Source organism: Limulus polyphemus, unplaced genomic scaffold (genome assembly GCF_000517525.1).
Source record: "Limulus polyphemus unplaced genomic scaffold, Limulus_polyphemus-2.1.2 Scaffold2816, whole genome shotgun sequence".
Lineage (NCBI taxonomy): Eukaryota > Metazoa > Arthropoda > Merostomata > Xiphosura > Limulidae > Limulus > Limulus polyphemus.
In genome coordinates, this window is record NW_013668426.1 from 126,237 (window position 1) to 140,057 (window position 13,821).

The following is a 13,821-nucleotide window of genomic DNA, read 5'->3' on the forward strand; positions in this document are numbered from 1 at the left end:
TATGCCATATTCAACCAAAGAAACAGAACTCATCCGGTCTGGAATTATGAACATTCATCCTCACTCCCCAATCAAGTGGGCAAGGAGTTTTCCTCTTGCCCCTTGAATTATGGAGAGGATGTGGAACCTGTGCTCAACCAAGGGCCTAAGATGGGACCACCTAGCATTCAGAACCATGAAGAGATAATGGCCCTCCTTCCATAAACAATATACGAAACCGACATTGATCAAAGAGAAGGGTCATGCACCACCACCCCAACTGGATAGCTTTGTGTCATATCTGAACCAGAATTATGAGTAGGCTCCCAAAGATGTTGGCGCCAACCCTACTGACATCTGGTAAAAAACATCCAGGGACCCGAGTAGGAGGGCCCCCAACTTCACCCTCTTTTCGAAGAGTGGAGGAACACTCTCAAACACTCTAGAGGAAAATCCTCTGTCCACCACCCAACTGACTGGAAATTGGAGGTGGAAAGAACTCACGAGTTCCACTAATAGAGTCTGGGGGTGGTGGGTAATACATGTTGGAAAGTCCTGAGGAACAGTGCTCTGGAAACTGTGCAATAGGTGAACCAAGTTCACTACATTTTTAAAAGCAAACTGACCACAATTTATTCAACCTGATGATGGCAGGGATGTGTAGGATCCCATTTAGCTTTACTCATGACAGCCCATATCAATAAGGTAATACCATCTGGTATGCACCTAGATGGTCTTGTGGAACACCCCATTTCAACAGAGCCTGTTGTAACCTGTAGTAATTATAGAGAAAGTGGTTGCTAGGACAGAATTAAAGAAAAAAGTATACCTGCCTCAGCAACACTCACCACAGAGAAGGATCCACTGAAAAATAAAGGGACCCTGGAAATAAAAAAGTATATGATTGAGGAAAATACCTCTGGTTAAAATCTAACATATGTAGTCAAAATAGCTACAGGGGGTAGTAGAAAACCCACAGAAGTTTATTTATTTTATTTTTATTTGTTTGAAGGTAAGCACAAAGCTACACAATGGGCTATCTGTGCTCTGCCCACCACAGGTATTGAAACCCAGGATTCCAATGAATGAATAAATTAATTCCTACTACCTCAAAATGAGCTATTACGAGCCACATAACACTTGAGGACCCTAACAGGACACAACAAACGATCAGGATTGGATCGGTCATAAAGGTGAGAAATGGCTGGCAAATGGATTGATGAGAAGGATCTTTCCCCTTCCCTGGCTGCCAGAATCTTGGGAAGAAAAGAGCTATCAGGGTAAAGCACAGTCAGATGCACATGGATTGCAACCAACTCTAACTGATGACGTCCACAAGCCAACAACAACAAAAATATAAAACCTAAGAGAAAGGTGAAACAAAGAACAGGAAGCTAAGGGCTCAAAGGGAGGAGGAGACAATGCATGTAAAACAACTGTAAAATTCCAATTCAGTAATTGGAAAGGTCATTTAGGCCGAAGAAAATGAAAGGATTTGAGTAGACCTGATAGTACTGAGGATTCAAAAACCTTCCGATATTTGAAATACTAGAAAAATAGTGGATAAGGATGCCTCATATAAAGCCACCATAGATGAAGCAAAACCCCTCTCAAATACCCAAGTCATAAAATGGGATATGGTAGATACTTTAGAATGAAGAGGGTTTAAATTCCTTTTAATACACCACTGATGACAAGTACTCCATTTCCATTTATAAACAGCTATGGATGGCCTATGGAGAGATTTAGTTAAATACAGAGAAACCTTAGAAGTTAAACCCTTATGTTGGGCAAAAGACCGCATAACTTCCAAGCATGAAGACAGAGTTTCTGAACACCTGGGTAGAGAATGTCTAATCGAGGTTGTCTAAATAGAGACTGCCAACGTTGAAGAGGTAGAGGTGGACATTCCTGCAGATACTGAAAAAGCAGAAACCATGTTTGAGCTGGCCAATATGGTGCAACCAAGAGAACTTGACAGGGAGTGGAACAAACCATATTCAGAAACCGGGGCAATAGCCAGATCGGGGGAAAGGCATACGGATGTAAACCTGTCTAGCTCTGACTGTACGCATCTACTGCCGACACTTGAGGATGAGGTATTAGATAGCAATACAACTGCAGTTGAGAATTCCAATGAGTCGCAAAAGCATTGATTGTTGGAGACCCGAACTGAGAGCAAACTCACCGAAAAAACTCATGATGTAGTATCCATTCCTTCGGAAGAATCCGGTTGAGTTGAGACAAGTGATTTGCAATTAAATTTATCACTCCTGGAACATGAAATGCTAAAACAAAGGTCTGAAAAATGTGTGCCTCCTTGATGAGAAATCTGAGAAACCACTGTGGAATTGTCATAATGTATCATGATAGTTTTCCCTTCAAGAGAGACAGACCTTGAAATGGAGAGTAGACTTGTCTTCTATCCAAATACCCTGGAACACCTGACCTTAAAGAGATGCATCTGTGAACAGATGGATCTCAGGATGAGGTGGTGTAATGGGTACCCCAATAGTAGTGTTGTTCCAATCCAAAATCAATAATGTTGTTCCTGAGTAATGAGACAGGATGATCCAAAGGATCAGAATGCATGATCCATTGGTCATGCAGTGACCACTGAAAGGACCTCATATGTGCTCGTCCCAAAGGAATGAGAAGCTCAAGGGATGGTCACATCCCAAAATAGAGAGAACCATCCGCACAGTACGAGAAGACATAACTAAAAGCCTGATGGCTCTTTCTATAGCTTGAAGCCTAATAGGACTTAAGTGAGTATTGAAAATCACACCCAGATGGACGAGATATTGCATTGGTGACAGAATAGATGTCTCCAATCTAATAAGGAAGCCTTCTTTTGTGGCTTCTGAAAGAAGAATCTGAGAGTGTTGTTCTGCTAATTGACGAGATAGTGCCAGAAGGAACCAGCCTTCCATATAATGATGTGTGCACAGGTCCAAGGAATGCAGATGATGAGAAAAAGCTCAAGCAACTCTGCAGAAGACATAAGGTGCTGATGCAAGACCAAAAGGTAGAGCCCTGAACTGCATCACCTGACCTTTGTGCACAAATCTGAGAAACCTCCAGGAAGATTCTGTTATGGGAATATGGAGATAAGCATTAGTAACATCGAACTTGGCCATCAAGAAATCTGGCACAAAGTACCATCATAGGTTGAGAAAATATTCCATTGTAAAGTGAGGAGGATCTAAAAATTGATTGAGTCGAGACAGATCAATGATTGGACGACAATCTCTTGTCTTCTTGGGTACAACAAATAAATGGGAATAAAATTCAGGAAGAACGGAATCTATCCTCTCTACTGTCCTATTGACTAACAACTCTCTTACGGCCTAGGAATGAAGTTCCACTCCCAGTGGATCTGTTGGAGATGAAAAGGCAACAGGCTGTGCAAATAATGGTGGAGGTGATGTAAATTGAATGACCAACCCTGAAGCCAGAACATGGAGTGCTCATGAATCCCTGGTGAAAGAACTCCAAATGTCCAGAAAGTGATGTAATTGTGCTCCCACTGCTCCCCCAACCACAGGATAGTCACTGACGCAGTTGTCGACGATCCACCCGAGCCGAAGAACCTCTAGAATACGGACAAACTCTTATGGGAACCAATAGACCTGAGAACTGAAGAAAGGGGTCAGAAAACACTATCAGCTGATACTCCCAAATTAGTGCCACAAAGGCAAGAAGCCAATGACGATAAAGAAGAATGTAAACAAGCTGAATAAATTCATGATTCTAACATCTCTGGTACTCCGGCAAACAACAGGGACGAAGAAAAGGAGCTTCCCATAACTCCCTGAAGACAGAAGGTAAACACTTTCTAACAAAGCATCTCTACCCAAAACATTCCAACAACAAACTAGCCAGGAAACCAGAGAAAGAATTGAAAAAGACAATCTAAGTGAGCAAAATCCCCAACTCATCCTCAAATTGCAAAGGAGAACATTGATAGGCTTCTGACAAAAGTTGGATCAAAGGTTAATACCTCAGGACAGTCATGAGAATAAGACGAATCTGAGAAAACTGATCTGTTTAAAGTGATCACAAGTTCCAATCTAGACCCTCAAAGGTCCAAAAGGGGGTCCATCCATTGAGAACCTAAATATACCTCCTCCTGATGGTGATAAACCAAAGCATGCTGTTCCAAGAAATGTGGGAGACAAGGCATAGCTATCCAAACACATAACTGTGTGGCAAATCTCCCAGCATGAATAGCAATATCAGGAGAAGGAGAAAAACCAAGTAGTCACTTACAGTTCTTTCTGCCAACAAGGAAGTGGTAAAGTCAAATACAATAGGAGAGACCCCAAAACCTCACAAACCTGAGTAATCAACTGAATGGGGGTGATAAAGATGATCCTCTGTTGAGGCCAACCTAGTAAAAGAAGGAGCTGAAAAAATTCTTCCCTAGCTAGACCCTGGTCATTTACAAAAGACAGCCTCAGTCTGTATATGTCTCCATCTCGCAATGGATAACATCACGAACAGTTTCAACTGAGAGTGACCTCTCCCCTAGCCCTTGACAAACACCATACAGCAAAGGTCTGGTTGGCCTCCATAGTAGAAGTTTTAACTCGGGAATTCATACCTATCAGTACGTTCTATTTTGTTAGTGTAATTTATAAACATAAACAAAGATATAACCGTAGTAATGCCAACCACGTTCAAAGTCGCAACATAAATTGTGAATAATCACAACACTCCTGTTTACAGAAACCCATGCCAAATGCTTCATCGAGAAAAAGTGATTTGATTATCTGAATGAGGTGTTTATATACAGTACCTAAATAGAAGGCACATTGAAGTTGGTGGAGAAATGTGCAAATTAGAATTTGCCAAGGGTCTTTGAGTGGGGTATAAAAGACTGAAATGTTTTCAATGATGAGAGGACAAAGAGTGGAAACCCTGGAAATCGAGAAATAGCTAGTGTCACCGGAGGTAAGTATGTTTTGGAAAAAGTGTGTTTCAGACATAACATTCATACAATGAAGCTTTTTGCAATGGGGCCAAGCTTAAATATATTTCTGTTTGCTGTAACACAACCGACCATCTGAAATTGTGGATGACAGATTTTTTTTTGACATTATGACCTGGAAAATTTTCATTTTCACCAACTTCTGCCGATATATCGACCAATCTAACAGCATTTGCCAACTTTAAAATTTGTATTGCATATCATGGTTAGGATATTTTTTCTCAGAAATTCATGTAGTTTGCTGAAATTAACCTTATTAGTTAGAGAGATGCTTTGATAAATATAATGCTCATAAAAATAAACACACTCAAATAATCTAAAAGTACTCAGTTACACATTTGAAATGCCTTGAAATTTATTACTACTTTCTATAGATTTATAGAAATTTTGATTTTCATTTTTCTTTTGCTGATTGGCCAACATGGCTTATCTTGTCCCCAAGAACCTTAACACTAAACTAATAAATAGACAATCTAGCAGGGGAGAATTTACTACTGACGAGCATATATCAGCAACATGGTGAACACAATTCTGAATAATCTCACAATTTGAGAATTCGGAAAAACAAATTAATTCCAATTGGAAGCCTATCCATGTGGAGGACAGTACTTGTAGATTTACTTGGTGAAGGAGATGAAATGAAAAAGCAAACCATAAAATTGTGGGCAACAGTCAATTCAACTTCAACAACTGAAGTTGATATTGACCAGCAAGATATTGAAATTTCTGTAATCCTCTTCATAGAACAGATGTTGATGGTTTAACACATTATGTTTTAGGTGATCACTGAACTAGTGGTATTTCAGAAAAATAAAATAAAAATTTACTTACCTACCTACCCACATTTTAAATCAGTTTAGGGTTACTGCAAACAAATATTTTTAAGCCTGGTCTGGAAACTATGCTGCAGGGCTAATGTCAAGAAGCAAAGTTAACACACAGAGCATGATCAGATGTGGCAACATGGAATGAATTTAATGATATGGTGAGGCTCCAAAATAGTTTTAATATAACATACTCAACCTCTGTATAATCACTACACTTACATAAATCAATGTTTCCTCCTGTTATTCACTAATAAAAACAAGAAGTTCTGATAGCTACATTATAATATAAACAGTAGTATTTGCAAGATAATTAATTTCAACAGCTATTTCTTTTACAACAATACTGTTGTGAGACAATCCAAGGGCAAGACTATCCACACAGGATTTGTTACGTATTTCAGTGTTACATAATTATTGAATTTTGTCAGATTGTTTTAGTGGGGTAGTCACATAATTACTGCAGTAGTGTCTAAGGAGGTGGGGATAATAATGTTTTTTCTAATTACACAATGTAGCAGTAAATTGGTCTCAAAATATTTCTTAGTTATCACAATAGCTTTTTACTAAACAGATATTCTTATCTAACACTGACCCAAATTTTAATATTACAACCAGCATGTCAGAGTTTTTATTGAAACTTTTGCAACAATGGTAACTACTGAATGAAAGCATAATTAATTATATTAATCACATCTCACCTTTGGCTCTATAAGCCCTATCAATTCTTCATTTTCATTATGTACTACGTATGTCAAGACAGTACAAACAGCCTAAAATAAAAGAGGATAAAGTCATTATAATCTGTATAGAAGAAAAACTTCCTTTCATACCAAAGTTTTCAGAGCTCAGCTGGACAGTTTTATGAGCAGAATATAAGATATCTAAAGACTTATTTTTAATTGTTTCAAATGTACACAGATGGGCATTTTCCACTAACATTACATAGTTAATATACCTATTTTTTGTTGTATGAATATAAAAAGCCATTTTTCAAAGTAGTGTTCTTAAAAATTCTGAATTATTGTTGCTAGTTGGCTCTTTTCATTGGCCTCAGTCGTTTAACACCAAAAAGACCCATTAGTTTTACTTCTGTAGTGATGGGGGCTTTGTAAAGTTACTTAATGAAATATAGCATAAAAGAGAGCCAACTAAAGGGAAGTCTTGCTTCTCTAATCTCTTGACTTTATGTGAGGATGTTACTTGTTATCTGAACAGTAGAAAGAAGTGAACTTAGGTTTTCAAAAATCTTTTGATAAGGTGCCACACACAAAAAATTAGCTAGCAGCATCACAACAATAGGGTTTGAGGAAAAACCAGTTATTTGGACCATTGTTACTAGTGGAGTACCTCAAAGGTCAGTGGTTGGGTCTGCTTTTTCATATTTACATTCATGATCATAATAGGGGCATAATTACTAAATCAGTAAAGTTGTGGGTGTTTCTAACTCTACTGAGACAAGAATGACTTGAATCAATAGGTAAGTTGCCCAAATATTTGGCAGATAACCTTTAATTATATTAAGTTATAATGGTTCCATTTCATTAAATTGGGTAACCTTTACATTCCAATAAATGAATGACACTACTTACATAACATTTTTACGAAAAACTGAGGTTCTACTCAGGTTTCAGTGAAACTACACTCTAAGGTTTACTTTTTCATGCAATATCACAAAAAATAAACATGTAGCTCACGGCTTTAATATGTTTGTTTTGGAGCCAGAGTTCATTAACATATTAATCATATTAACTTTAAAGTCTCACAATATTCTAGATTTCATTATGAACTATTAAATAACACTAATGAGCACGATCAAAAAGACTACTAGCTAATCCAAGTGATCAAAAAAACAACAAGAACAATCAATACAGGCTATACACATCATGCTATAAGTACTTACAAGTTAGCTATACATTACAAATTATGTGAAAAATCAGACATTACAAAGAGATCAGGGTTATGAAAAGATCAAAACAGCTACAATGTAATGCTCACAAAACCACTATACCATCTTCTGACACAACTAATATCATAATTTTTCACTTCTGAATACAATCACTTTGCCGTTAACATTTTAGTTTCTGAAACACTGAGATGACTCATTAATTAGCATTCATGACAGATTGAAGGCTACAAGGAAAATACAAAATTTTATCTTTAGCTCTGTATTTCTTGTTCTGTTCCTATAATAACTTGTTCAATCAAGGAACTCAAACTCTGTACAAAGACTTTAGAATTGGATACTTACGTACTTTTGACTCACCTGTCACACACACTGGGCTAATGACAAATCCCAAAAAGGTAAATTTCAGAAGAAAAATTACTTTTAAATAACTTGGCTGTCAAACTAACTTCTGACAACCTTGACAAAACAAAAAAAGATCTGCCATATGTTGCAGAAGAGTATGAGAAGCCACAATTACACTATCAAAAATTATATAACAGTCCAGCAAGGACAATTTCCATGAAGAGCTGAAACATAGCATGACTATTCAAAAGACCAAATGGCAACAATTTAAACTGATAAAGCCATCACTGAATAAAGAATGCTGTTTTCTTTCTACTATTGTAATCAATTAGCATCTGCCAATAACCACATGTTATATATAATGTAGATACATATTTAGCATTATAAAAAAAAAATCCAAAGCATCATCAATACCTAGATATCTATCAAGAACTGCTACTGACAGTTTTAACTAATGATAATCCACACAAAAAACAGTTTCACTTTTATCATCCTTAGATACTAAAATGAACAGAAAGGACCAGAGGTTATTACACATAGAAGGTTCCATGATAATTAATATCCTCAAGTATCTTCTAAATGTGCTGTTTTACACAGTGCTAACAAGTTGAGGAAACACTGTAAGAAGTATGATGAATGGTAAGAGCTGATCCTTTATCATTACAATGTGCACTACATCATGGTTTATCCCTAAAATGGCCACCAAATTAATCAATTAAATGCTTTAACTCCAAATCATCATCTTCATTAAACAACACAGAGTTACAGTAAGAGAGTTCTGCAAGCAATTCATTACAGTTAGTGTTAACAGTTATGGGTTCTATGAATTTGAATATTACTCTATCTTGGAAAATATTCAACAGAGCTTCTTTCAAAGATAAAAATACATTACTAACTATTTGAAGCCAAGTCCTTAATAGCATAACATTTTTCCCTATAATAGCACCTACTTTACTTAAATTTGGCCTTCGACTTGACAAGTAATTGGGACTGCCAACTTAATACTAATGTCCATATTCCTAAAAAATTGAGAAAACAAGCTAAAGTAGAACTAATTACAGGAAGTGGTGCTCCAGTATCTGCAACTGCTTCATAACATCTTATTTGAACTTACATATAAAAAAGAAATAACTGGCTGTTACTATCAGTCTGAATTCCCCCACAAAATTAATGGGTGTTACCTTTCTTGTGGAAGAGAGATCCATTTTACATCTCTCCCACTTTGTAGTTTCTCCAGATTTTGAGTAGGTTGGAAATTAAATCTTCCATAAATGACATTTCTACCTAAATGGCCATGGCTACCACAATAAAAACATAAGGTATCTAATACACTTTGTGGATATACATGTTCATGATATTCAAACTTTATATTCCCAGAAAATGAAGAAGAAGAATGGGACCCATACAAAATAGACATCGTATGAGTGAAGAAGCATTTCAACTATCTGAGGACAACAAGTGGAACAGAATGCAAAACAATTTTATATTTAAATAAGTTTATAATCAGTGATATTTGTACACTTTCAAAGGGTGGTATGGGCATATTCCTAAGATATCCAAGCCTCTGAATACGAAAAGACTAAAGGATCTCCTGACTGTTGATAATTAAAGGCTCATTTATATACATCCTCCCAATAAGAATACAAATTAAAAGCCTGGAAAAATCATTCCATGAAGTAATTATAGTTTTCCTATGCATACACATATATACTAAAGGATCTCCTGACTGTTGATAATTAAAGGCTCATTTATATACATCCTCCCAATAAGAATACAAATTAAAAGCCTGGAAAAATCATTCCATGAAGTAATTATAGTTTTCCTATGCGTACACATATATACATAATATTAAAAGGCTCTTCACTCTTCACAAACTTAGCAAGCTCATTATTATTAACCAAAGTATGTGTTGAGTAACCAGTTTGAATTCTTGCATATAAAACAATGTTTGGGGCAACATAGGACCTATTGGTCCATCTCAGACCATCCTCTAAACTAAGCTAAAACTATTTTTTTTAAAAATCTTAAAGCCAGCCCTTATCATTCATATACTAATCATATACTTAAATTTACTGCCTTCATAACATCTGAAGGCAACTCATTCCAAATACCAACCACTCTGTTAGAAAACTGTCCTAGCTGAAGATGACTCCTACCTTGCCCAAACTTGTATTTGTGTCCCCTAGTCCTACTATTCTCACTGTTAAATATGAAAAAGATGATGCATCAACACTATCAATTCTCTTTACAATATTAAACACTTCAATCAGATCCCTCTAACTCTTCTTTTTTCAAAAGAAAACAATTTGAGAGATTTCAATCTCTCTTCATATGACAATCCCTCTATCCCAGACACCATTCTCTGACACCTTTCCAACAATTCGATGTCTTTCCTAAGATAAGGAGCCCAAAACTGAACACAATATTTCAAATGTGGCCTAACCAGTGACCTACACAATGAAACTATAACCTCTTTAGACTTGTATTCAATATTTCTGTAGTTACAGCCTAAATTCCTATTTGCTCTACTACTAGCAACAGCACATTGTTTGGATGGCTTTAGAGGCTGATCAACTATTACACCAAGATCCTTTTCCTTCATAACACTGTTAAGGTTATTCCCATCCAAATTATACTTATAGTTCAAATTATGATAACCCACATGCATTATCTTGCTTTTATTATAATTAAAATCCATTTGCCATTTATTTGCCCAACTCACTAAATGATCTAAATCCTTTTGTAAATCAGAAACACCCTCTTCACAGCTAGCACCAACCAAGACCTTAATATCATCTGCAAATTTAAGTAATTTATTGACCATTCTTTCATCTATGTCATTGATGCAAATCAAAAAGAGCAAAGCTCCTAAGAATGAGCCCCAAGGTACTCCACATGTGGCATACAGATTAATAAACAACACTATTAAATCTGTAAGCTCCAAAATTCCTACAGGCTACAGTACATTAGGAAATGGGTAGTAGCTAGTTGAATGAATTGTGCCTGGTAGTTAGTGGTCTCTCAAAATTCTTTAATCTGGATGTGTCACTACATTCATTTTTGTCTAACTTGATTTGTTAACAATAAAATGTCCCGTATGGAATGAGCATCACAAACCCAACTGATTCAACTATAGTGAGAAGGAATAACTATCACACCAGTTATATCACACTGAATATCTACATAAATTAACTACCACAAATATAATGTTAAAAAAACATGATTGCAAAAATACATCCACAGTGATATGTATCTAACAAAAACATATTTTAGAACTAATAAATGATATAAACAAAACATTTGACAAAGATCTGGCACGGAAAGCAAACAATATTAAATCTCACCTTATGAGTTGTTAACACAAAGAACCTGACTTCTGATGCATCTAAAAACTGAATGATCAAAACAGACAAATCCACTTTTCAGAGAAAATATATATTCAACTCGTTAACATTTTTTCCTTCATGTAATCATAACACTGTCAAAAAACTGATTAACATTTTGATATATTTCAATGAATTAACTGGAAAATTAAGTACTTAATATTTAGCAGATCCTCGTTTAAGCAAAAGAAAAAAAAATCTATGAAGAGGAAAAATTCCTCAATTCAATATTTTTTAAAGCTAGAATCCTTGTATGTTTCTTGTAAGCTTAGTGCCTTACAAGGCTTTAAGTTTAAGAGATGATTTCCTGAAAATAATGAAAATTCCCATTTTTTCTCAGGGATAACCTTGAAAGATTAAATGGCTTCTTGTTTCCCATGTATGTTATGTTAAACCTGTCATTATTAACTAAGAATAAGATTGATAATATGTACCCGATACATCAAAAGATCTATAACTATTACTTTCAGTTTCAGCAGGGAAATTAAGCCACAAGCAGAAACTATTATAATGCATTTAAACTACAGTCTTCAACTGCAAATTAAAAAGTAACAAGTAATAATTTAATACTAATACGCTAAGATTCAATACAGCATAAAAGAAAATAGGCTTTGGAACAAAATACTGAAAAATATTTTGATTCTTGCATTACAACTTACTGTCCTTAAGCCTTAAGTTAAGATTTTGTTCTAAAAGTGAAACCAAAACATGCAATAACTTTATGATTACAGATTAGTACCTATTCAAAAATATACATATTTTTGACATTAAATTACTGATAAAACAAACAAATTAATAAGTGGGGCATTTTATACCTGTTTTGCTCCTCTCATAAAATCATTCAAAGAAAAATGTGGGTCCCACTGAGCTTGTAATAAAAGTACATCCAATCTTGTACTCAGCCATTTGAATGGATTTTGAATGTAAAACAACTTAGTATTACTAATATTTTCCGAGCTTCGATTCTGATGAAATTTCCGACATAAACCTAACTCTGGCAGCTCTGTTAGTAAAAATTTGGACGCATTAAATGACTTATTGCGATGACTGTATCTAATGTTAGGAAAACATACCAAAGAACTAAGTGACACTGACAGTTTTTTGCTTAGAGTTAGAGTTCTGCCATTCAATTTCAAATTCATTTTACAGGCACTTATACAACAGCCTACATTTGTTGCGGTTCCTAAAACTAAAGCCAAAGGCATTTATTTCTTTTACTAAACCTTTGACAAAAATTATAATTTATATACAACTTACAAGTATAAGCAGCTACGCCACTAAAAATATTGGACTAAGAAGCTACAAAGATTGGTACTTTTACCATAATAAAATAAACACAAATCCCCCAAAAATTAAATGTCCCATATGTAGCTCAAATACTTAAATCATAAATGACTAGAACTTAGAAATTGTTTCAACTTTAGATAAAATTATTCGAAACTAAACTTTTCTCCATTTATATCATTAGTGTCCTCTGCTGACGCCATTAATCAAAACACAACATTTTGAATTTCGGAATAACTTTATTTCTAATAATATTAAACTTATGAATGTATTAGGAACATTCAAATAAATTTTTAGTATGTTCAATGAAAATAGTTAAAGTGTTAAATCTGCTTCAATGTCGGTGAATCATATTAACCAATAAAAAATGAAACACAAAAATAATTCTACGTATACGATATAGTATAAGCTATTTTTAATCAAACATACAACAATAATAAATACAAATTTTATAAAAATAAAATAGTTTGTGCGCATAGCTACACAAAGGATGTATATGCATAATCGATCCTAATCTTGGAACTAACAAACAAGAAGGGAAGAAACTAGTCAAAAGCATCCATTTTTGGGATACTCTTTTCTGACCGAATAGTAAGATTTGGTTATCACTCTTAAAAGCTCATCCACCGGCCCGAAATAATACGTTTTTCCTTTGTAATTAAGCCCAACTTAGCCAAATGGTTATGTTTCAAAAAGTAGTAGTCAATCCTGTTATCTATTCAGAGAACCATACAAATCTCTTGCTGTTAGCTTTCAAAATTAGGGACGTTATACCTGAATCCTAAGTGTTAGATAAGGCCCTTCTCAGGTTGAAAATTATAATCCTACTTTAAAACTTCTTGACTGCTAATAACACAATTCATATTTCAACAGTGATTTTTATCAAAGCTATAAACAGCTAATAATGTTATAAATAACAACACACTGTATTATTAGTAGCATAGCGTCAAAGTATGCTTGAAATTAATCAGTCGTGATATGTGTTAGGATGTATCTTTTGCAAGGAGTATCCTTTCTTATATGATGCAGATTGTTGGTAACAGAAAGTAAGATATTGTCACGTCTCTGTTCGTTTGTTAATTTTCTGTATAAATTCTTTCCCAGAAA

General features: G+C 35.1%; 1 protein-coding gene across 6 annotated transcripts in view; it reads right to left on the bottom strand.

The window, feature by feature from the left end:
- Window positions 1-12,951, bottom strand: part of LOC106467973 — a 43,486-nt gene extending 30,535 nt beyond the window's left edge. The window contains exons 1-4 of one of the 6 annotated variants that reach the window (XM_022396222.1): window positions 12,877-12,951; window positions 12,246-12,433; window positions 11,392-11,439; window positions 6,498-6,569 (exon numbers count right to left, since the gene is read on the bottom strand). In XM_022396222.1, the coding sequence (XP_022251930.1) occupies window positions 6,498-6,569; window positions 11,392-11,439; window positions 12,246-12,433; window positions 12,877-12,886 (318 nt within the window). In that variant the 5' untranslated portion in view covers window positions 12,887-12,951. Of the gene's footprint in view, window positions 1-6,497; window positions 6,570-11,391; window positions 11,440-12,245 lie in introns of all 6 variants that reach the window. The other 5 variants (XM_022396225.1, XM_022396223.1, XM_013928365.2 and 2 more) reach the window with 5 other exon arrangements.
- Between the last annotated feature and the right edge of the window lie 870 nt (window positions 12,952-13,821).